The sequence below is a fragment of the Asterias amurensis genome, chromosome 1 (assembly GCF_032118995.1).
Source record: "Asterias amurensis chromosome 1, ASM3211899v1".
Lineage (NCBI taxonomy): Eukaryota > Metazoa > Echinodermata > Asteroidea > Forcipulatida > Asteriidae > Asterias > Asterias amurensis.
This window is the reverse complement of record NC_092648.1, coordinates 12,868,456-12,894,016: the sequence shown is the minus strand read 5'-3', so window position 1 is coordinate 12,894,016 and position 25,561 is coordinate 12,868,456. Positions and strand designations below refer to the sequence as shown.

Genomic DNA, 25,561 nt, shown 5'->3' with positions numbered 1-25,561 from the left:
TCTCCCTACCACCCACCGGGAGCTATTACTTTGCTCAGCTTACTGCCAAGCCCCAAAGAAACAAGCCAATACATAATGGTTAGGGCTTTTTATTTTCCTTTCATCTTCTCCTGGGTGGAAGGTACATGTAGGCTGATGAATTACGGGTTGGAAAATCTCTGCTTTTTGCAACTAGATACATTCCTGCTAGGCACTAGACGAGTTGTGTATTCCTTTTCAGTTGTTGATCAGAATTTCCCCGCATGTACAACTTGTACTTGTACACGTTGCGAGTGCTTAAATGTCCTTCGTGACATTCCTCGAGTTTCATTTTTTAAAGGAATCAGCGGTTTTTATTGATGGCTTCTAAATGATGTAAAATGTCTGAACCTTTTTCTCTTATAAGCGCTGTCTGTGAGAGAAAGATGCATCATCTCTTCAGTATATACTGCATTGTGAATGTTTCTATAGTCAATATATTGCAAACAACTTGAGAGAAACAAAATATACACTGGTCTTCTGTGAAGATGTTATATATATTTTTTAAAGTATAGTTTCATTAGAAAAATGTGCAGTTTGTTTCCCTTTGAAAAAAAATAGATTGTTTCAACCGCTTGAAGGAAAAGGAAATGAGATCATTCAAGCAGTTGTTCAAGTTTGCGCCTGTTTTTTTACAAAATAGTTGATAGTGGGCAGGATTTTGGGGGTTTCCCCATTATGTTGTATGATATAATTTCTTGGAGGATATGCTCTATAGAAAACATATTTTTGTGTACTTGCTATAGGTAAAACCTAAATATTGTAGTTTGGCCCAATTGGAGTGGTATTCTTAGAGGACCTTGTGGTTACAAATAACATGAAACCTAAGTACATTAAAACAAAACAAAATTCACATAATAAATATCAAGTTTTCATACTCGGGATTGTTTTTCTAGGATGTGTATATATAATTTACAGACCTCCCCAATAAAAACAGTCAAACAGGGAAAATATATATAAACTGAGGTCAGTTTCCATGATTAGAACTTAGTTGAGAAATTATGTGCTGTTTACCTTCTTCGAAAATTGGATCTCCTTCAAGGTTTAATTCTCGCACAGATGCGCTTGATGTTCTTATCATGTGCCTGTGTACATGCACTGTGTACACCTTGTAATTTTGGCCGTCCGTTGCAACGTCCACTTGGACAAGCAGCCAATAATTATTCCCTATCTCAAGTTTACCTAGCCCCTCAGGGCCTTCATCTAATGTCTAATTCAATTTGTAAATCCAGTCATAAATTGTCGATCTGTTATTGATCCGTTTGGAGTTGGCAGCGGTTGTGGGAATGCTTGTGAGTTCAGCTGGAAAATGAAAATATGTTTCTCGGTGAAATCATGGTGAAACGAACTAACATGCACTCTGGGGTTTTTCATTCCAGGGTACATGCAGTATGTTTCTCAGAGTTTTGGCTCCGGAGAAAAAAAAAATTAATTTTAAAAACAAATTTTGGTTGGTCAGATGGTCAGATGGAGATTTCTGCAGCACAAACTTGTAAACACTCACAAATGTAACATCCGCATATCTACTCACCACCTGCTAACATTAGTGTACTGTTCTTAGAACTTCCTCTTGCTTTTCGCCTCTGCCCTCCATGGTTACTCGCATAGCCCTTCACTGGGTCCTAGCTCTATTATACTGTAACTAATCTTGTAGACACACTACATTTTTGCCCAAAACCAAATTTAACCGTTGACTTTTGATCATGTTAGAAAACAAATAATACATCATGGTAATGGTATGGTTAGGATAGGCTTTACATCTATAGTTCTTAGGCCCCCCCCCCCCAAATCCCAATCCCCTTACTTGTCTACCCGTTCTCTTTCTTCTCCAATTGTTTGGAGTTTAATGTTAGATTTATTTTTGGTTTTGTACACGATATTTAAAACCAAGATTGCACTTGGTATGTCATACCACACCTGGACCCTTCTTGTAGCATAATATTCCCATTGCTTGAGAATCCCATTAGTTACATCAGTGCAAGCGCATCCAGTTTATTGCTCTATTATGTACAGTAATTCCAGCCCAGAACAGCACCACAAGGATCATCCAGATCCCAGCTCATATTCCACTCATAAATCCATCTTACTCCAGTTTCCACCCCAATTAATAAATCCATACGTGGATGACCACTCTGGTGGGTAATAAGAGCCATGGCTCAAGGCTGGACCTGGAGATTAGGGGCTGGCACCAAACCCTGGACCTCTGATATTAATTTCATTTCTTCCTTCAGGGGATTACTACAGTAGGTACATGTAGTACACGTACAATGTAGCACTCTTTCCCTGGACAGTAATTGATTTTCTGTACAGGAGTAGTTTGTTTTTGAAGGTCTGTGTCTCTTAAAACAAACATCCTCAAGTCTGGAGATTGTATGCAATGACAGATCCAGGGTTGAAACAATGAAGGAACCCCTCCTCCTTTAAAGGAACACTTGTCGTGGATCGGGTGAGTTGGTCTTTGAAAAGCGTTTGTAACCGTTTGTTATAAAATGCATATGATTAGAAGGAATTTTAAAAGTAGAATATAATGATCCACACAAGTATCACTCAAAATTGCGTGGCTTTCCTTTTACCTTGTCGACTAACACGGTCGGCCATTTATGGGAGTCAAATTTAAATGGCCGACCGTGTTAGTTTGCAAAGTAAAAGGAAAACCAGGCAATTTCAAGGCAAATTTGTGTGGATCATTGTATTCTACTTTTAAATCATCTTTCTAACCAAATGCATTTTATAACAAACGATTACAAATGCTTTTCAAAGACCAACTCGACCGATCCAAGACAATGTGTTCCTTTAAAGGGTCTGTATACATTTGGTGATGACTCTGAAAATTAATGTCAATGAAAACTTATATGATACTGGTAAGAAGTACAGAGCTTTCGATATTATATTGCATTTTGAGAAATATTTTATTTCAAAGTACTGCGATTATGGAAAACGTATCATTTCTTTTATCTCCCCAAGTTTGAATTTTAAAGGAACACGTTGCCTTGGATCGGACGAATTGGTCAAAACAAAAGCGTTTGTAACCGTTTTTTTTTCAAATGCATATGGTTGGAAAGATGTTTTAAAAGTAGAATACAATGATCCAAACAAGTTTGCCTCGAAATTGCGTGGTTTTCCTTCTACTGTGCGAACTAACATGGTCGGCCATTTATGGGAGTCCAAATTTTGACCCCCATAAATGGCCGACGTGTTAGTCGACGAGGTAAAAGGAAAACCACGCAATTTCGAGGCATGTTTGTGTGGATCATTGTATTCTACTTTTACAACATCTTTCTACCCATATGCATTTTATAAAAAACGGTTACAAACGCTTTTCAAAGACCAACTCGACCGATCCAAGGCAACTTGTTCCTTTAAGAAGCATTTAGGAAGCGTTAAAATGCCTCAAAGATTATTTGTAATGCTATTGGGGATTATTCTTCCTGCATGAACGTATTCACTTCAAAATTTTCGGCGATAAACGTGACCACCTTTAAGATTTATTGTATACATTTATAAGGGATTGAAACCTTTCGAAGGGTTCTAAAAACCTAATGTATACAGATTCAACATTAAAGTTTTATACTGCTGTTTGTAAAAAAAATTAAAAAGGGGTGAACCTAACTGTACTAGTACCTATTGACAAATGAGTGACAGGCTTTTGACGTCCATAAGGTACAAGTACATACATGTACTATTAGTGGATATTTTGTAGTAAATGGTTCCTTTGGTGGTGAATATTATGACCTTCAATGACTATAAAAATAGAATTGTAATAAATGTCAAGCGTATCGTCCTTGTGTGTCCATGATGTACAAGTTCTGTATAAACAAGGTTGCTTTACATTACATGTTTTTTTTTTATGGTTATTAAAGGAACACGTTGCCTTGGAACGGACGAGTTGGTCAAAACAAAAGCGTTTGTAACCGTTTTTTATATAATGCATATGGTTGGAAAGATGTTTTAAAAGTAGAATACAATGATCCACACAAGTTTGCCTCGAAATTGCGTGGTTTTATCTTCTACTGTGCGAACTAACACGGTCAGCCATTTATGGGAGTCAAAATTTTGACCCCCATAAATGGCTGACGTGTTAGTCGTCGAGGTAAAAGGAAAACCACGCAATTTCGAGGCATGTTTGTGTGGATCATTGTATTCTACTTTTACAACATCTTTCTACCCATATGCATTTTATAAAAAACGGTTACAAACGCTTTTCAAAGACCAACTCGACCGATCCAAGGCAATGTGTCCCTTTAAACAGTTTTAAGTAATGTTTAAAATGTACATTACTGAACAAGCATCTGACAAACAATGTGAATGTCGCGCAACTTAAAGGAAATATATCAATTTACCATTCTCTAGTTTTTAGTGAAGACACACTGTGCAGCCAAGCTGTGAAACTCAATCCAACATTTTATTTTAAAAGTTAAAGGGTCCATAAAAAAATGTTTATGTTTGAGGATATTTTGCCATTCATATTGAGCTTTTATCGATTGCGGAAATTTAATTATTTAAACAATGTCCCAGCATTTTGTTTAAATGTCATCGCAAGCCTGTTAGCCTACAAAAGCAATTGCCCCTGTTGCCCCTGGTCATTGCCTTGGTACCCCTTGAAGTTGAATGATTTCAAATTCAATAGAAATTCACATATTCCTCGTAGAGGTGCCCTTTATCAAGAAGAAATCGCCCCAGGCCTTTAAAAATTAAGCATTTAAACCTTCTGTTGTGTGGACTTTGCCTTTGTTTAAAAAAATATTATAACAATTTTCTGGAGGCTCTGTACCGATATGAACTTTATAATTAGTGAGATTTAAGATTAGATTCATCAGTTTTCGTTTTGATGTAGGCCTAATCATCAGTCTTGTACTTTGTCTTCAGATAACTTGTGAAATGTACTAATATGTCATTTTTATCAGAGAGGCAGACAGACATTTATTTGATTGTTGTTTGTAGATTATCAATACCAAGTTGGCCTACGTGTAGTATAGAGTTAAAAAAAAAAAAGGTTCTATCTTCAACCTTGTAACAGTTGGATTGCAAATAATTGAAGAAAACCAGGGACCAATTTCATAGAGCTTCTTGAGCAGTAAATATTGCTTTAAAAGTTCCTGCTAAGCAAAACAAAGCAGGGTACAACAGTAGTCACATGGTAAGCATACATGAATTTGGCTTGTAACCTTATTTTGGTCAAGCATGTTGTGCTAGAGCTTCAATTGGGCTTTAAGCAGCTCCATGAAATTGGACTGAAGCGCACATGGTTTCTTATTAGCACACAAACCATTGAGTAACGCCATAGCGAGAGGATGTAACACTAGCACTCTGGGGATATAACATCTTCGGCCACGGATTATGAAATGAAAACAACCATATCAGAGTTTTTTTATGTGGGAAGCGTGATGTCTGATTAAGATGTGCTCCAGTGGTGGCTTGGCAGAGAGCCAAGAAACGAGTCAGTTTTATTTTAAGAATGGTGTGCTCGTCAATCTACTGTCAATACATATTGTTTTTAGAGTCCAGTGATTTTTAAGTGAGCTAAGAGACTCGTGCTTTTATGTGTAATATTGGGGGTTTTTTTCAAGTTTTTAAAAATAATTTTAGTAAATAATTATGTTGTGTACTTATACATTCACATTACATGGTTGATAGTCACCATTTACCTCTCACATTGGAATGGGATCTTTAAACTAAGCGCTCACCGAACAAAACTACAATTTACCTTTTGTTAGATTGTTTAAGAATACTAATAGAAATCCTAGAATGTGTATGTTCATCTAGAATTTTTAAATTTGTTCTGTATAACATATTTTGTGGTTTTCTTTTGGTGCTGATGCAATAATTGCAAAATGTACTTTAAGATGGTGTAGGCCTACACAAAAAGTACATGTAATGCAGAACTACAGGATTGCAGTTCAGGTTCATGATTTTCAACTAATTGTGAATAAATGCATTGCGTGAATGTGTTTTTCAGAACAATATCAAAACATACCGGGTACATGTACATACATGTTGTGTACAGTCTAGCTTGCATTTTGTACGAATGTACATGTACATAGATGTAATAAATGTATGAATATGGATGTACATGTATGCAACCCTGTAGATCTGTGGTGGTTTAATGTACCATGTAGTGGTGTGTCACCTCTCCGTCCAGTCACACATAATTCATATATGATTCACACATAAGGACTTTCAATCAAATCTCGCTTCATCTTCTCCCCATGCAAACATCTCGGGCGGTCCTTTTGACCAGTGTCAGCTTAGCTTGTGTCCTCACTCACTGCTTACAACCTTTCCCTAAATATTTATCCTAAAGATAATGCAGACAGTTTTCTGTCCGTTGTCTCTAATCCCTAGCTTAATCAGATTTGCTGCTCAAAGGGATGGTGTCAACAGAAAGGTCCACTAATCGGATTTCCGATTCCTAGTGCCAGAGTAGAGGCCTGTTGCCCCAGAGCGTCACACACGCACTCTCTCTCTCTCTTGTTGTCAGGGTCCTGCGTGCGTTTTATGAGTCACAGGCCATAATCACTTTCTTAATTAAATATCGTTACAAATGAACATGTGTGTTAGAACGCCATCAACCCTGGGGATACTGCCACTTGGGTTGAGCGTGCCATTTGTCATCATCAAGAGGATTCGAGGAAAAAGATCAAATGGACCCCGGTTTTTATGAAATACATCTTGGAACTTGTGTTCGGGGAGTGTTGCTGTTGAGTATTTTGCAGTTGCCTTCAACAATTTCTGGAAGGTCAGAGACCTTTGTTTGTGTCACACTGTGGCATGATAAGGGGATGAGAAATTTGAAACTCTTATTGCTGAACAGAACTCCACACGGATGCTAAAAATAGGAGCTCGATGTGGTGACGTCACACAAGTAACTGGGTCTTAGACAATGAGTAAAATTTCACTGACATGCGTGCGCATAAATGTCAAAGCCATTGTCAGTGTTTTACGTTTATTCCGAGTACGGCAGTCGTGTGTGCCAATGTAGCGAACATGTGAGTGGTGGAAAGTGTGTCTGACGCTTGAATACTTTTTAGCAAAAGTGACATCATTACAAGTTGTGCAAAGTGCTGCCAAAGGCCTGAGATTTGTAGACTATGACCTCAGTTGCCCTTGTCTTGCCTCATTAAAGAATCACAGGCCTGTTACATAAGTTCTAACCTATTGCACACACATCACATAAGGGGATTTGGGGAATCAAAGATTTATAAGCATGTAAACAGTGTGTCACCTAAAATTGACACTACATGTACACCAACACTGTATAAAACACATAGGGCCTGGACATTGACTCACAAAATGGTGCAAACAAGAATCTAATATGGTGGAACTTAGAAGTCACGTGAATTGGGTCAATAGGTCATATGAGAGAAAAAGTCTGCTGTTATACTGGTTGTGTACAATGTTTGATGGCAATGTATCAGCTTTTGTAAACACGATCATGCATTATGAGCATGCATTATATTCCCAGAAAATGTATTATCTTCAAGTACGCGCTAATCCTCCAATCAGATTGGCAGAATGGAGTGGTGATAAAAACCTATATTGCACGGCTAATATCACTACCATGCGTCTTGTGTGTTCTATGTCACGCACCAAGTGTGCTTGAAGATAAATACGTTGTCACACGCGCGCTCGTGGAAATACGGAAAATATAGCGCGTCTGCGTCCCATATACAACGAGGCCGAACGCAGAAGCGCTTTATTTTTCCGTATTCCACTCGCGCTTGTGTGATAACTTATAATATCAGCTAAAGCAAAATTATACCAACATTTTTAATCTTTACTGGTCTAAGACAACTGAAAATGTATTTTGTGATGGTGAATGAAAACTATCGGTTGTACTTCCTATAAAATACACACATTATTATGATGTGTAAAACTAACTTGTTTTTCTAAACAAACTCTAGAAGGATATTGAAATGACTCTGGTGATGTAAGATCAAATTTATTATTCTGATCTTGTTGTCATTTGTAAGGATACAGGGCTTTGCTGTAAGCCTACATGATAAACAACATGTACATATAATTTGATACCTGTAATTCAATACCTAAATGTGTTGTTCAACTACATGTACATGTATCAATTTATCCGGATTTGAGCGCTTATGGAGACCTGCTTTGTACACGATATCTAGGATGTACATTAGGTCACATGTTATTCTTAAAAGTATTCATATGGTTTCCCTTTTCCTTGTTTTTCTCATGCCCGCTCGTGACCAATGTCCAGCCTAGTGTTACTTTTTTCCCTCTGGATTTAAATGAAGGAAAAAACAGATGACTGAACCAACATATCAATGGTTCATGGAAAAATTAATAACATTAATATCATCATATTTTATCAACATGGTCACTGTAAGTAAGATTTGAAATTGTGAAGCAAAGAATTAGTTTTAGAAACAATGAGCATGGAAAATTAATCAATGCTATTTTATTATGCCTGTTGTAGCAGCTGATAAATGAAAACTTTGACAGCCTGACACGCGGCTTGAAATTTCTCTCTTAAAGTATGACGTTTCATCTCAGGAATGTCTCCGTCTCTTTCATTTGGAAGGTGGTGGGGGGGGGGGGCACGAGATGGAGAACAAATATTTGTTAGCATAAAAATATCTGCAGGGTTTGCTCTGTAGTAGTTGTAGGATAAAGAAGAGGAGCCCATCAAGTAAGCTCTTCTAATACCTGGGCTTGAGACATTCCAGATGGTCGATGTCAAGGAGACAGATGGGCCTGGAAACAGATGGTGTCATTCTTGAGGCTTGAGCCAGAGACTACTTTATTATGATTTGTGGATTTGCGTTTTTGTAATCGCTTTTTTTGGCCGCTCTGTGATTTGGCGTTTTGTTTAGAGTAGTAAACATGCCATGTTAAAATCTACGGTCACTTTCTTTTCAAGCTGTTGAAGGAGGTGGGATGTTCAAAGAGGGCAATTCCACGGTACATTGACCACAGGATGCAGGAATTTGGTGTTGTTATTGGTTTTTCTCTCGAGATGTGATGACGTGTTGTTGTTGGTCTTGAGATTCATTCAGACAACCAGATTTGTGATTCCTGAGGCCAGTGTACACATGAGTAAACCATAAAACTACATACAAGACAGGCATTATAAATATTCATCCTACTTTAGCCTGATTTCTGATTTTTTGTCCTTGGAAAAAAAAATCAGAAAATGGTGATTAAATAGCCTGAAAATCCTCCAAAGCCTTCACCATGTGTATGTTCAATGTAGGTCAGCAGTTGTACTCAATACAATGTTCCTACGTTTTTTTCCCAAGGACCAAAAATCAAGCCTGAAGAGAAGACCTTCAGAACAAAATGCCCAGATAAGATTTATAAAATATGGGCAAGGCCAGATTTCCATTTGAATTCAATGGCAATTTCATTAGATAATCTGAACAGGACACTATTAAAAACACCAAGTTCAAAATCAAAGCGAAAAGTATACAAACAGGTAGATATACACCTGCAATGTACATGTACGTGTATGGAATTGTAAGAGGGCAAGAGTATTTGGTTATAATGCTTCAACGGAGTAATCATTCTTGAAAGATCACCTATAAATATCAGCTGAATAAATTGCACAACCGAAAGTTGACAAGTTAACCATCTGTAAACACAGCTGTATGGTTATGTTTTGATTACCTTCATGATACTACAGTGCAATTGCACTCCAATGGAGAGGTTAACACTATAGCAGCCCACCATGCATGCACAGTGTTGTGCCTCGATCCTTCGCACAATTTAAATTCTCGGATACCTGTCACTGTCAGGGTTAGGGCCTTGTTTCACTTGTATGTATTTCTGTGGCAATGTTAGCAGAAGATCGTTAGCCCAAATGGGCACATGTTCATCATTGATAATTAATTAAAAATTAAATTGAGCTGTACACTTGGCGGCATCAGAAAACGTGTTGTACTTATTTCATTTTAGAATTCAAACCAATTTCACATCACTCGAGTGAACAATTACAAGAAAATATTTTGTTTTCAGAGCAAATTTGTAACACACGCCCCCAGTCCTCCCCTACCCCAACAATAACAGACCAGTGCATTTTCTGTAATAAGTAGTGGATAATAAATGAGCATGATACTTTGTAAGGATAGTGTACTGGGTAACAATTTTACAGGGGTTGATTTCACGAAGAGTTAAGACTCAGTCTTATCTTGGTTTAGTACAATTTACTTGTCCTAACTTGAAGTTTTTAATGACTCCTAAAGAGTCCTAGGACTAGTCCTAAGTTACATGGACTATCTTTGGAAAATCGACCCGAGGTATCCTACCTGATTTCACATACTATACACAGTTTAAAGAGTTTAAAATTAACAGGTTAGACCTTCAAACAGACTGTTCAAAGACACTGAGTCTTCTTGTAGAAGAAGGTGTGCAGTCATTACAAATACTGACCTTTTTTTTTTAGATATTTTATGAATCCCATCAAAGATCTCACATTTAATAAATTTCAAGTTGTTGTCATTTCATTCAATAAATTCAAGTGTTTTCTTTCCTGTGTTTCAGATCTGAAAGAGCAGAGAGATTGGTCAGATCACGCCATATGGTGGCCAGACAGGAACCAGTGGTTGAAACGGACTGGTTCCACACTGGACCAATGCCACGTCCAGGCTGATGCCAAGCTGCAGTTCACACCCATGCACAAGACGCTGCGAGTCCAGATGCCAGACATGCAGCTGATAGACATGCGGGTGGATTTTTCCTCTGATGTCTTATCGTCCGTGATCGAGCTATGTAAAGAAGTTGGTAAGGGCCCAATGATTGAAAACACTGTATAGTTCTAAGGTGTTAATTTTAAGGTGTTCTAAGGTTAAAGCTGTTTCATAGTTCATGCGAATGCCATTCAATACAAATTTTAACATCACAAATTCGCAACAGGTAATTTGGAAGACTCGAGATGTGCTCAACTTGTGCGAAACATTCGCTGCGCAAAACAGCCATGTGACCTCGGATTCGCTTCGCATTGATACATGTACCTTCATATCCAAAGGTGGACTGCCATCACAACCATTGCAGGCCGTAGCTGTACATTGAAATTAACGTTAACCCAGTTACTGCACCTACTGACATGCTGAGGGTGCTGTAATTTTTAAATTGTGATGTGACAGCAAGCACTGGCATGCTTACAGCATAGAGCTAGGACGTCCTACAATAACTGAGTTCAAGTTCATTATTCCATCAGGCCTGCTATGATTATGACAGCAGTCCAACTTTTTAAGCACCAGGAGGCCATTAGAGTTGTCAGTATTTCCTGATATCAAGATTTGTTAAGTAGTGTTTTAGCAGTAAGCAGTTCAAAGACATACTTGAGATAGGAGTTATCTATTGTATTCCATTTGGGGAGCAAGAGGGGGGGGGGGGGCAAGGGTTCTGAGGTTCTGAGGAGGCTCCCCCACTGTCCAAATAAATGTTTATCATAATCTAGTGTTGGTTCCATCTCCATCTCACACAAATCTACATGTACTTTCTCCCTCCAATCTGGGCCCAATGTCATAAAGCTGCTAAGCACAAAATTTGCTTAGCATGAAATGTCTTCCTTGATGAAAACAGGATTACCAACCAAGTTTCCATATGATTTCAAGGATAAACAAACAACAGCTGAATACCACTAATAGAGCAATATGCAACAAATGGAAATTTGGTTGGTAATCCTGTTTTTTAAATGCTAAGCAAATTTTTGTGCTTAGCAGCTCTTTGAAATTGGGGTCTGGATGGTACATGTTGTTGTTGAAATTCTTGACAGTCTTGACAGTCTTTGCCTCTGCCTGGATCAGAACATTCCTTCAGTCTGACCATGGTCTGTCTTGTCTGACTAAGGGATGCTTTTGCAATCTTCTTGGAAATTTATGAAATTGTTTACAAGGAAACTGTGTCATGTCATTCTCAAAACATCCACAACAAAGGGGGGTACTCTACTACGCAATCAACCTTAAAAAGTGATTGGTCTGGTAGGAGTGGAATTAAGGGATGGTCTGTTATACCATCCTCCATGGCTCTACCATCATGTACGTACAAGTAGACATTTTTATTTTTTTTGAGAACCTTGGGGTAGTGAAACACTTCTGGAATGTATATTGTAATTTGAAATTCTTTGCTGTTTCTAACAGTTTACATTCATGCAGGCAATTAAAAGAAACTTGTCTCAGAACATGGCCTTGGGCTCAAAAAAAGTGTCAGAATATCATACTTTAAAGGCATTGGACACTAATTGTAATTGTCAAAGACCAGCCTTCACAGTTGGTGGTTCTCAACATATGCATAAAATAACAAACCTGTGAAAATTTGAGCTCAATCGGTCATCGGACTTGCGAGAGAATAATGAAAGAAAAAAACACCCTTGTCACACGAAGTTGTGTGCGTTTAGATGGTTGATTTCAAGACCTCAAGTTCTAAATATGAGGTCTCGAAATCAAATTCGTGGAAAATTACTTCTTTCTCGAAAACTATGGCACTTCAGAGGGAGCCGTTTCTCACAATGTTTTATACCATCAACCTCTCCCCATTACTCGTCACCAAGTAAGGTTTTATGCTAATAATTATGTTGAGTAATTACCAATAATAGTGTCCACTGCCTTTAAATAGGTTCATTGAAAACTTAGGTTTCTCAAGACTAATTCTGGTTTGGTGGCTGTTCCAGTTATAACTTCCAGTTTGGAACCCAAACCTGGGTTAACACCTGCACCTTATGGTCCATTTCTGACCTGGTTCTTCTGTATGTTGAGATGATAAATCGATGTTTGCATGTATAATTTTGTCTATATCATGTATGCACGGTTTGTCGTTAACTTTTTCAGTGACTAGCCAGCAGGACTACTTAGCTTGTCTTTTCACTAGTCCACCAGCCTTTTCACTGGTCTATAATGAATATTCAAGTAGGCTAATGCTTTCCAAAACTGAACTAGCCAGCTGGACCACTGGGAGAGAATTTCGACTGGTCCTTGTGTGTTTTAAAGCATTTGGCCAGGGGACCTTTGGAATGTTAAGGGAGAATGCTGTATAGCCATAGAGCTAGATGGTATAGCCAAGTTATAAACAAGGGTGTTTTTTCTTCCATTATTATCTTGTAACTTCGACGACCAATTCCATTCAAATTTTCAGTTTTTTTTTTGTATGCATATGTGGAATTGCACCAAGTGAGAAGACTGGTCTTTGACACTTACCAATAGTGTCCAGTGTCTTTAAGTACTAACAGAGATTTAGTCTCAATGAATTTCCAGTAACACAACAATATTTGCCTCAAGAAATTACGTTGTCTTTCTGCTCCAGGTATACGTCACCCAGAAGAGCTCTCCTTCCTCAAGAAACCAGACGCAGGTGCCTTACACGTAAAACAGCGAAGTAACGGACGGAAGAAGAAGGACCGGGACCGCGATTCCATGGCATCCAGTAACAGCAACGAGGCGGCTTCCACGGGCAGCCTGGATGGCATACCCCCACACACACCCACACGTAGACCCTCCCCTGGGTTCAACCGGATGACACCCAATTCAACGCCCGGCCACAATGGCAACACCACCCTCTACTCCGTACACAGTTCAGGCTCAGGGAACTTCAGCGATAGTATTGAGAACTTGAACATGTCGTTGATGAACAGCCCTCAGGTGCCGAGCAAGGAGGCACGAGAAGGTCTGGTAAAGCCCAACAACTACCGAGAAAAGGCCCTCATCAATTGCGGGTAGGTAAACAAGTACAATAGATAAACCATCCCTAATTCCCTGTAATCCATCGCCTGTATTTGCTGGAATATGATGAATTTGATAAGACCGCTATTCTTCACTGTTTTTTTGAGGAATGGGGATTGAAGAACCAACAGTTTTTCTGAGGTACAAATTTGTACTATTGTAAAGTACAGTAGTTGAGCTGACAAGTAGAAAAAAAGATAGAGCTCGGGCCACAGGGGGATTTGTCAGAAAATGAGGTTATGGTATGTATTTATGGCTATACCTAACACCTAAATCTGAACAGAATCATAGCTGAGTCCATCCACCAAGTTGTCCATGACTTTTATGATGGTGAACTTCAAGGAATACTAGTTCATATAGAGCTATATGTACAGTGACCCTTTATGGAATGTGAAAAATTTTGTGTTCAAAGGTCATCCTCAGTTTATGGGTCAGTTGAGGATTTGATCGAATCTGAGATCTCAAATTTCAAGGTCATTGGAATTTTATCTTTTAGTAATTTGTTTTCCTTTCATTTAATAGCAGTTTCTGTGAAATATCTTAGACGTTACTCGTTTTAGGTGGTAAACATGCAGATGGGTTTCACTGCTTTCTTTATTGTGCAAATTTCCACCGTTGATGGGACACACAAAGGAAAACCCTGTCAAGTGCACATAATGAATAAAGGGGCAATTTTGTCCTCATCATTGTTTGTGAATTGGTATTGATCAACGTCAGCCTTCAGGCCTCGTGTTTTCAAGGAGTCTACAAATCCAGCCCTGGATATTGAGTTTCACAATTACCTGTTACTTATGGACATAGACAAGGTTCTTGCCCTAGAACTGTGAGGCAAACGCCTGTCAAAGGGGTTCGTAATCATATCTCTGGTTTACAGCCCGGATCCACCGCTGGCACACAATCTGCACACTGCCCATTAGCCAAACAAAATAATAATTCCCAAAAACGGACCCCAAATGGGATTTGGGCTTGAGTTAATCCCCAGTAACCTGGCAACAGCACATCCAGGGAAATAAGAGATTGGCTTACGGGGGAGACCAAGGGTTGTGTTGGTTCCACTGAGGGGGCCGCTGTACTCTCCACGCGGAAGGGGGGAAAGGGTGGATAGCGAAGGGGGTTACGGAAGATACTGGTGTAGGATGTCTTAAATATAATCACCTTGAGGTTATTGTGTTAACAGTCAACAGGAACAGGAACACGGTAAAGCCATACCTCAAGCCTTGTATTTCACAAATATATACCCATATAACCGTAGTGAAAAAAATGCACAGAGGAAGGACGGTTGGTGTTTCCTCTGGTCTCTTTACTTGTGGATTGGTGTTTAATGTGGTGTTTTTCGACGGAAACTCAGTCTCAGTTATCGAAACAACCGAGAGGAAATCATTGGTAGGATCCGCAGACGCTTTGTTTTGATAAAGAAACTGAACCCATAGTCTGCTCTCCTCATAGTATTAGGGTCGCAACAACCATGTCACATTCATGTGGACTTTTTATGCGACAGATGTGCGTGATAGTCTTGTCAGTTGCTTAACAGCATCAAAGACCTGGGCCCAATTTCTTAGAGCTGCTTTAGCAGAAATATTATTTTACACATTTCTGCTTAGCAGGAGCAGGATAACAGTTACAAATTGTTTGTGACATCATAGGTTTGGCTGGTAACCTTATTCCGATAATTGTAATTTTGTTGTGCTTTGCTGCTTTTTTGCTTTATAAGCAGCTTTGTGAAATTGGGTCGTGGTTTCAAATAGCTGAGCAGCAGACATGTATCTTACAAAATTACTAGGTTATGAGCGTTTTATATATGTAGTACAGGCAAAGGTGGTTACCTGCTGAATGTCATGTTCGCTGCAGACATTCTTTGATACAGTTTCTGCAGTTTATGCTTTGCAAATCACTTTATTAAACGAGGTGATAATTCATCCAAAGTGTCGCTGTATTTTAAAATGTGCATTCAGTTTTAAAAACGAAAACAATGCAGCTTCTGTTTTGCAGAAAATTGTTCCGCCCTGCAATGTTCATCGAATCGTGATCTTCAACATGAGTGGCTTTGAGCTTGTCTGTGAAATGAGAACTAATAACAACTATCTGTAACTGGAAAGGTCAATGATTACCGCGTTAAATTGAGTTAAGACCTTAACCATCCAAGCGGGAGAATCTCCTAACAAGCTTTAATCTCTGTCTTGAACTGTCTTTTTATTATGGCGGCTACTCTTGCCATGTACCACAAGAAGGTTAGAGATCCAAAAAGAAGATGAAAAAATCAACAAAATGTTGGGATTACTTCTAACAGAATTATATTCACACAGACCGCCCCCTTTGCTTGAGTCCAATAAAAAATAAAGTATTTGACGATGTTGTCATTCGTCACAAGTTCCACGCTCTTTCTGATTTAGCTGTTGCCAGCTGGAGGGTATCAAATTGGAAGAAATGGTGTAGGAATTCATTATTGAATCACCCTGTCTTTCATCGACTCCAATTAAAATAACAATGTTGATGATATTTCTTTTAAGCACACACTAACCATCGTAAAATGTCATCTTAGTATTCAAAATGGCAGCTTGAAGGTTAAACAGCTTTGATAGAATTTAAAATTGATTGAGTCTCCCTCATTCTTCTTTCATTGACTCCAACAAAACCCTACAGTCCAAAAGTGTTTTCATTTCTGCAAGCTACGCAACACCACAACAGTTACTCTTTCTATTGAGGGAACATAATGGGGAAAATTTCCTGAAGGTTCCTCGACAACGGTTCAAACGAAATGAATTTCTGTGTTAACTGTCACCTATGGGTGGCTAATGGCACGTACACTTTCTTAAATTGAAAAGAGATATCTTCTGGGTCAGTCATTTATGAAAGAAAATAAAGTAATCTCCCGCGAGATTTGCGAAGGGGGAAAAAACCTGCCCCTGCAGTATTTATCGCAGCTGTTAACAGACCTGGCACAGACCGTTTCCCTGGCTGCAGCAGTGGAGTATATTGTAATTTGTTAAGCCAGCGCTCAAGGGGCCCTGTGTAGAGTTTAGAAAGATGGTTTAAAATGTCATTAGAAGAACTTATTATTACACCTACAGTTGCCAGGTTTCCACTCAATAATACTAAATGCCACCCTGTACACCTGTGTGCTCTTTAGAAAGTGTGGTTGGATTTAGCTTGTTACAAATTAGGGCTGATATCTGTAGGCTTTCATGGAAACGTAAATCGGAATCAATTTCTGTGAGTTATTTGACTCCTCGTGAATGTTGTGATGTATGCATTTCAGATGGACAGAAATTTGTTTACCATATGCTTGACTGTAATCCGATATACGTCAAGATGGTTTTTGTATGTACGCATTGCAATGTTGGCGCAGCTAAAATCTGTGAAATGTTCTTTTGCGTTAAAGGAACACGTTGCCTTGGATCGGACGAGTTGTTCTATAAAAAGCGTTTGTAACCGTTTGTTTTAAAATGCATATGGCTAGAAAGATGTTTTAAAAGTAGAATACAATGATCCACACAAGTTTGCCTCAAATTTGCGTGGTTTTCCTTTTACTGTGCGAACTAACACGGTCGGCCATTTATGGGGGTCAAAAATTTGACTCCCATAAATGGCCGGCCGTGTTTGTCGACGAGGTAAAAGGAAAACCGTGCAATTTCGAGGCATGTTTGTGTGGATCATTGTATTCTACTTTTACAACATCTTTCTACCCATATGCATTTTATATAAAAACGGTTACAAACGCTTTTCAAAGACCAACTCGACCAATCCAAGGCAACGTGTTCCTTTAAGAGATGAAATCATGTCGCAAAACAAGCAAAGATTCAAAGACACACAAGTTGCAGAGAAATCTTTTTTACAAGCTGGTTGTGGGCTGATTTCATAGAGCTCTCACATAATAAAGCAGTGAACAAATCTTGCTTAGAAGATATAAATACAGGTTACCAGCAAAAATGTAATGTACTGCTTGGTTGTTTGTGAGTGGTTCTCTGCTAATTTTGGCTTAGTAGAGAAGTTTGATGACCTCTCATTTTCGCCAAGCAGGTCTTTGATATTGAGCTCCCGGTCTTAACTATTATGGCCCTTCGATTTGAAGTAATCTCATTGCAATTGATAGGATTATGAAGAAAAACAGAACTGTCCCTTGGTAGAAAATTCCAGGCTAGCTACAAAAGTGATACTTTAGACTTGACACTTCTCTCTTATACTTTTCATGGGTTGTAAATGTGAACAATACCATCCCACCAAGGGGCGGGTGCTTAGAGTTGGACCAACAAAGCCCACAGCCCCCCCCCCCCCCCCCTATAATGACAATTCTCCAAGCTACTGTGCTGTACCATTGAGGTAGTTTGGAAGTTTACTTTACTTCTGTATTAAATACTGCACAATGCTGCATGATAAGTGTAGCAAATTGAACAAATGGGTTTCTGGGTTGTTTTTTAAAATAGAAATGACCTGTAATAAACTTTTGGTTTGGTGGCGAAGGAACTGGAAGTCGTACATTTACCAACATTAAATGGGCCACAGCCACATTTTCCTAACTCAATGTAAACAACAACTTTGTCTGGGTTTTGTCTGTCTTTTTTTTGGCTTGAATGCTATTTAAATATGGTACCTCAGACTAGAAGTAAGCACTCTCTCCAGCTTCAAAACTTGAAATTTCACTTGTTTAGTCTAATTGCTTCAAGTACCGCCATTAGCAGAGTCCATTTTCTATGTGCCAGAAGTGTCTTTCTGACTGACATGGTGCACTACAAATGTCCATTATTATTATTGCCATTATTGTTATTACCCATCATTTGGTATGTCTTTGCAGAAAACATAGGGCTTCATAGATTTTTTATTGCCGAGAGGTATTAATATTTCCCCAAACTTATCAAAATATCTGCTTACATTACAACCTGGCACTCCTACACTAGCCATACTGTCGTTGATTGACGTTTATGTATGTCCAGGTTCAATGACCTTAAAATACATCTATAAAATTAAGAAAAAGCAACAAACCCTCCAGGTCTCTGTGGTCAGAGCATGGTCATAGAGTGACCAGAATATTTCCTTTTTCCCCCCTTTCGGGTGAATTCCCACATGAACGGTGGATGGAATTCATCTGCTTCAAATTTGGCACACACCCAGAGGCGTTGAATTGTTTAGCTTTGGTGGGAGAAAATTCAATTCAAGTACGGCTCATCAAACTGCACTAGATCTCCTGCTTGTGTGTTTTCCCATGGAAAAGATGCCTAATTGTTATTGATAATTGCACAAGGTGTTTTATTTTGTCTTGTGGATTTTGCAGTTTTTCCAATAATGAGAAGAATTTGAGTGGCTTATAGAATTATTCTGTAGGGACATATTTGGGCTAGAAGAACAGGGCAGTGGACAATGACCTTCAGTGACACTTTCAAAAAAGGTGTTATTCAATATTGTGAAGTCAGTCATAAAATGCATGCCTATTATACATGCCTAACACCTACTGTACTGTACATGATGACATTTTGTACTTTGCTGTTAAATGGAATTCAATAAGTTGCAGTTTGTCTGTTTTATTCTTAAAAGGTGCTACCCTCATTGGTTTGATTATATTCGTTTGTTTTATCAGTTATATATTTATTTATTGTTTGTCTGTATTATTGTTTATCATTATTCAATAACTGCAGGTGTAGGCATACATGTTAAAGTACCTGATAATGAGATTGACTTGTTTCTTATTACTTCATGGCTCATTCTATTTAATTGCTTATTAGAAGTTTCTAAGAAACCATGGGACACAATCATGAGGACCTACAATACTGCGTGAAGAGGCTGATTAGTGCCACTAAATCCATCAAGAATGCCGAGCCTTGCTGCGATAATTAGTGTGTGTTTGTTCCTTGATAATGAGCAATTATTGCATTCTAAAGAATCGGCAATTGTCAAAGACCAGTACTCGCACTTTATGCAACCCAACATTTCATAACCCTTGCTCTATGTCATAACAAACATGTGAAAGATTAGGCTCATTCGGTCATTGGATTCACAAGGAAATAGTGGGGGGAAACCCTTAAATGTTTTAACTGTTTTTAGAGAATTCAGTTTTGTTCTTGGATGATTAAACTTATTGTTTCACTCATTGCTAAAAAAGAAAAATTAAAAACAATAACAATTTACACAAAAGTGTTATAAAAATGGAATTTTCAGACAATCGTCATTCTGATGTCAGAAGATAAATACAAATTTTGTTTACTTTAACTTGTTCTGAAAAATGTCTTCTGTGTATTTTCAACACGAAAAATTTAAATAACTTGATTAGAAATGTTAAAAGTGTGCATCGATTCTACATGTTCATGTATAATGTGCATGCATGTATGCAGTGTGCCTTTTCCTGTGCGTGACATTCCCGCACCCATTGCCCAAGTTAAATGAAAAAGTGTGTAATTTCAGTAGCACAGAATGATTCCGCAAACACTGCAACTTCCATTACCACCTGTAAACAAATACTGATGTGTTCAGTTGGAATATTTCAATGTAAAGTAAAAGTGCATCGCATTGGGAATGGCTATAAATCCAGGGATCTGTCAGTCTTGGTTTGAAGTTTGAAGGAACAGTACTTAGGCCTCCATTAATAATTTAACAGCTAAGGTGGAAGGGTTCAATGGTTTCAGCTACAGACAACCTTGATCTCATCCTGACCTCCAGCCCCCCACACAAGTCACATGGATCAACACAACTCTGGGAATGAGTCCAAGTTCTGGCGTAACAGTTTGCACATTGGTGTTGTTTGCGTGTCTGGTGGTGGATTCTGGTGTTGACGTTTTCTTGTTTAACAATGAGAGTAGGTCATGACCTACAAAGCAATAGGGGACATTTTGACATTGGTTTTCCCAGTGTAGGGTATTAATCTTGGGTCCAAAGGTTTGTGCTGAGTTTTTCAGCTGCAGTAGGTCTACAAAATCACATGGAAGTGCTAGGTGACATGAACATGTTAATGTTAATTGGAATGAGTTGTACACAAATGCACACTTGCATGATCACACCATGGACCTCCATGATCACACAAACATACCATGTACAAGTACGTATTCATACATGGATGTAGCCCTGGCCGCCTTTCACTTTCGTATTATACTTTACTACAGTGAACAACTGTCACGTGTTATACTTTACTACAGTGAACAACTGTCACAGAGGAGGAGTCCTATTTAGGGGTTACACACATGCCAACTTGGTGTACACGCAAATAAATAAAAGTAACCAAAATAATAGTGCCTTCTTTTCAGTGACGCTCATGGCGCTCAACAATACGCAAGAGTAGAGAGCACAAAACGATATGCAAGAGCGATGAGCAGAAAACAAAACTAATTAATTTTGATTAGAGTGGGAACAAATAGGAGTAAGCCTAATTGGTTGAAAGAACTACGTAGCTGATGAGGCTTGACAAAGGGCAAGGTGGAAGACTGTTTCAGAGTAGGACCAGCATCTGGGGAAAACTGCGGCCACCCCCAATGTTGGGAACTGTGAACTTGAAGAAGGGAGGCGTCTGGAGGGTTGTATAATGCCTGGATTGAAATCTGCATATTAATTTACATGTAGACTGGTGATGAGCCATGAATTGCATGGTAGGCCATGAGCAACAAAACAAACATTTCATTCTCCCTCCAATAACAACTTTTATGGCTTAATAAGTAACTGTGAGATTGGAGAGGTGCTGGTACTTCATTCTGTTTGATTCGGTCTGAATGTGACTGATAGTGAACATGTTGTCAATCGGATACAGGAAATACACATCAAACCTGCAGCTTCATTTCAAACATTAATGTAGTCAGTATAAAAAACAGCATTGATTTCCTCCTTCCTTGGTCCAACTTCATTTTCACAATTTCCTGGTCATCAACACCAGGGCCCATTTTTTTTAAAGCTGTAAAGCAGAAAATAATGCTTAGCAAATTTCTTTGCTTAGCAAGAAAGGAGTTGCAACAATATGCAGACTCTATGGAAATTTGGCTGGTAACCAGTTTCTGTTTTTTTATGCTTACAGGCTTTATGAAATTGGGCCCAGTTTATGAAAGTTTGTATCTTCATATGCCTAATATTCCAGTGCAAAATACTGTGATAAGTCACATCAAATTTTTCTGGTGCTTTTTAGTGGCCTTTCCAGACAGCTATCTCTCACTATCACAGTCCTAAGTTTATCTTTTGATTTGTTGATTCATAAGCAACAGCTCTGTATTTGACATCAAACAACACAACGCCAGTTTTATTAGTTGTTGAATTCATCTTGGGGACTGTCCAGTTGGAACACTGTTTTTCAAAGTACCCCAGGGTATAATTTGGCATCAAAAGGTGACAAGAATAAAACTGGTATACCAGCATAATAACCGTCTTATTGGGAGTATTATGGTATGAGCGAAATTACATAGTACAAAATGAAGAATTAGAAAGATATTTGGCTTGACTGATGAAGGGCTGCTGTGTAATCCTTATATTGCATCTCGATCAAATAGGACGTTACAGCATGCCCGTCCTGTTTGTGTTTAACAGTAAAGGTTAACCTGTCATTCCGTGATAGGTCCATGAACTTCATCAAGGGCAGAACATCTACCTAGCGTCACAAAAGTAAACCTGTGGTAGCCTACTACTGTGCCTTGAACACCCAGCAGGGTGGATATGTGCGCATTACAAGTCTTGTTATTATTATTAGAGTTGCTCTTAACTTTTTAATTGACTGGCCATAATATACTTATCATTTAAGTGACTGTCAGCTTTTTCCATAATTCATTAGGGGTGCCGTTCAACATTGAATAAGCCAGCACTGGACCACTTGTAGAAAAAATTGAACTGATCTGATATTTGGCCAGAGGACCACTGTTAAAGGAGAACATTGCTGCTGTATCAAACATTAGAGTACAGTAGGGCAGTATGCCATTCTAATTAAAAAATGAGCTCTTGTTGGTCAGTGTTTGCAATGCTCTCCTGTGTGTACACAGTACTTCTTAACTAGGCTTCTCTGAGGAGGGATTCCATGTTGTTTGCTCATACCAGGGATGATGAACACCTGCATCATGTCAAGTATGGCTGAGGGACGGTTATACCCAAGAAGAACCTTGGGACACCCATTATGTTCCAGAGCCACTAGGGTCAGTAAAGTGTAGGGCGCTAGCTTTGACCTGAGGGGTACCCAGAAGATGCTCTTGAACTGTTTCCATTAGTGAATTGTACCCTGCCTCCAATAAGCAGTCCTGGTGCCCATTCCAGAGGCACTTCTTGAGTGGTTAAACAGTCTTAATTTGTTTACAAAAGCGTGGTGGCATAACTTGGAGAGGGGGAGGGAAGCTCTTTGTATAAAAAGAGGATTGTGCAGAGTCAAGTGTTGTTCAATGAGGGGAGGGGCAGTGCTTGCTGGGTCCATGTGGAATGCTTTGGTTTAATGAATCATAGAGCTAGAATGAACCCTGCATAGGGAAACCACTGAAGAAAAGATAGAAAACACAGTACCCCTCGCATCGTGTGGTCAGATATTGACAGGCCTGGAGTTTCAGTAAAGGGCAAGGCCATTTTAATTTTTATTCCATTGGAAAATCTTAAAGTCTATGGGAATTTTTTAAGGGGCACCAAGGCTGAGACCAGGGCAACAGAGTCCTCTGTGTAGTTCCAGGCCTGTATTGATAGAGTATATTTAAGTTTCGGGTACACAAGAAAATAGGATCTTTGTCATACTTAAGGCACATCAGCATAATGTACAGACACAATTCAGGTGCAGTAGGAGTCATTCGTAAAATGTGTGCGCACATTCTCAATCCATCAATACACTGAAAAGGAAATAATGGAGTGTTATTTTATACCAGTGGACAATATTATTACCACATGTAGTGAGGATTTCCTGTCAACATTACTGAAATAATGTAAGCAGTTGTTCTGTCCCGTGTGGAATTACAAAGAAATGTTCTCACATTTTGAAATTGCCCCCACTGCTGGTGTTTTTCCATCAAAAAAACATCCAAGATAATTTATCACTTCCTTGGATAAATTCCAGGACCTGTTATGTGGTATTATGTAGAAGCAGACATGGCCCACCTGGGATGAAATGCCACTTTAAGGTTAGATGGATTAATCTTGGGTATTGTAAGGAGAGGTTCAAGTGCAAAATCTGGTCTCCCTCAGTTCTATTTCTAAAAACTTTACTCTACTGGGGTGGGTTGGGGGGGGTAGACCATGGAGGTAGAAATTCTACCTCCTTGGCAGCCCCGCATCAATCAAAGGAGGCACAAGTACACTTTGGACTTGGGGTGGGTTGGGGTGATTGGTGGTAGCTGGTGCTTGGTTGGCAACTACATGTAGGTTGGCTAAATAAAAAAGTTGACTGCTGGTTGAGGCAAAATATGGCCTCCTTCAGTTTTATAGTCCAGCATCAATCAAAGAAACAGCTCTATATGTACACTTTGGGTGGGTTGGGGGTGATTGGTGATAGCTGGTGCTTGGTGTCAGTTTATCTGCAGGTTGGCTCCAGAAGTTGGCTGCTGGTTGACGCCACTGAACTTGAAGTATTCCTGGTAAGTGGCTAAGGGAAAAGTTCATGAATTGCCTGAAAAATATGAGTACGGTTTGACCACGAAGTCTAAGGTTTTTCCTAAGGTTTATTTCTCTTTAACTTGATGTTGATGTTTGGTTGAATGCAAACCACAATTTCATGTATGTGGATGGCAATTCAATAAAGCAAAAATTTGACTTTTTATTGATACTGTTTGAAATAAATAAACAACTTATTCATAAAGCAAGACACAGTGAGAAGTTTAACACTAGATTTATGTAAAATGTAAATCCTAAAGAATTAACAAAGCAAGAATTAAAAAATGGGAAAGCACTGAGTGTACAGTGCTAAACACACATCAGTTTACAGTGTAAAACACAACTAATAGTCGTTATCCCTGATGCAAATTTAACATCCATTGGAACAAATGCCTGGAGATACAAAAATTAATCTACTGCCATCAAAAACAAAGCACCGTGGCAGAGTCTGGGTTTATCATGTTGATAAGATCTCGGGTTTTGGATCGGGGGTTAAGTGACTGACCCCACAGTACCTTATTGTTTAGATTTCAAATAAACAGTGTGTTGCTAAGGGTAACAATCAGATTCATGTAGGTTTGAAGTATTTAGGCTGAAAAAATAATCAATAACTTCAACTAAAAAAAGCACAGGTCTTACACACGTAAACTCCTCAGAAGTGTACACAAAGACCTTGCCGATTTTAAAAAGCTTTTGAGCCCAAAATATTGCGTTGAGTTTTCTTACTACGACCAAATCAGTAGAAAAAAATCTTATACAACCAACAGTTTCATGTGATGTGAGATATTTCCTGTAAATTAGTATTCTGTGTTTGCGCAGCAAAAAATTGTAAACTCTGGATCCAATTAATTTGTCAAGCTGTTTAGAACAGGATTATCTTGCTTAGCAAAAACAGCCGGTACACCATGAAATGTATAATGATTTCTTATGACAAATTCCCTGCTTAGTTTTTGTTCAGCATAAAAATGTCTAAGCATACTGTATTTGCTACTAAACAGTAAATTGGGCCTTTGTCTTTGCTTGTCAATATTAGCAAACTCGTCTGCTTCGGAATATCATTGAAGTAAGGGCGGAAGGAAGGGTAGCACTAGTAGATCGAAGAAGCAGGATAAAATTAAAGAATGGACTTGAAAAGAAAAGAAACGGAATTGAACATCATTAAGAATATTAATCAACAGATGCTGTCATGACGCTCAAGGTGTTTACCAGTCATCATTTGTGGATGATTGCTCAGCAACGGGCCTTGATTGTACCCTTTTTGAGGATTTCATTATAAAGTGTTAATGAACTGTCATCTATTAATGATGAATATACACACAGGTGTGTTTAAAGTACTCTTCAAGTGGGTACGT

General features: G+C 38.7%; 1 protein-coding gene across 1 annotated transcript in view; it reads left to right on the top strand.

Annotated features, from left to right (window-relative positions):
* LOC139946025 (fermitin family homolog 2-like) overlaps positions 1–25,561 on the top strand; it is a 76,292-nt gene that overhangs the window by 17,567 nt on the left and 33,164 nt on the right. Inside the window, exons 3-4 of the mRNA XM_071943610.1 lie at positions 10,522–10,761; positions 13,282–13,690. Of these exons, the coding sequence (XP_071799711.1) occupies positions 10,522–10,761; positions 13,282–13,690 (649 nt within the window). The remainder of the gene's footprint in view (positions 1–10,521; positions 10,762–13,281; positions 13,691–25,561) is intronic.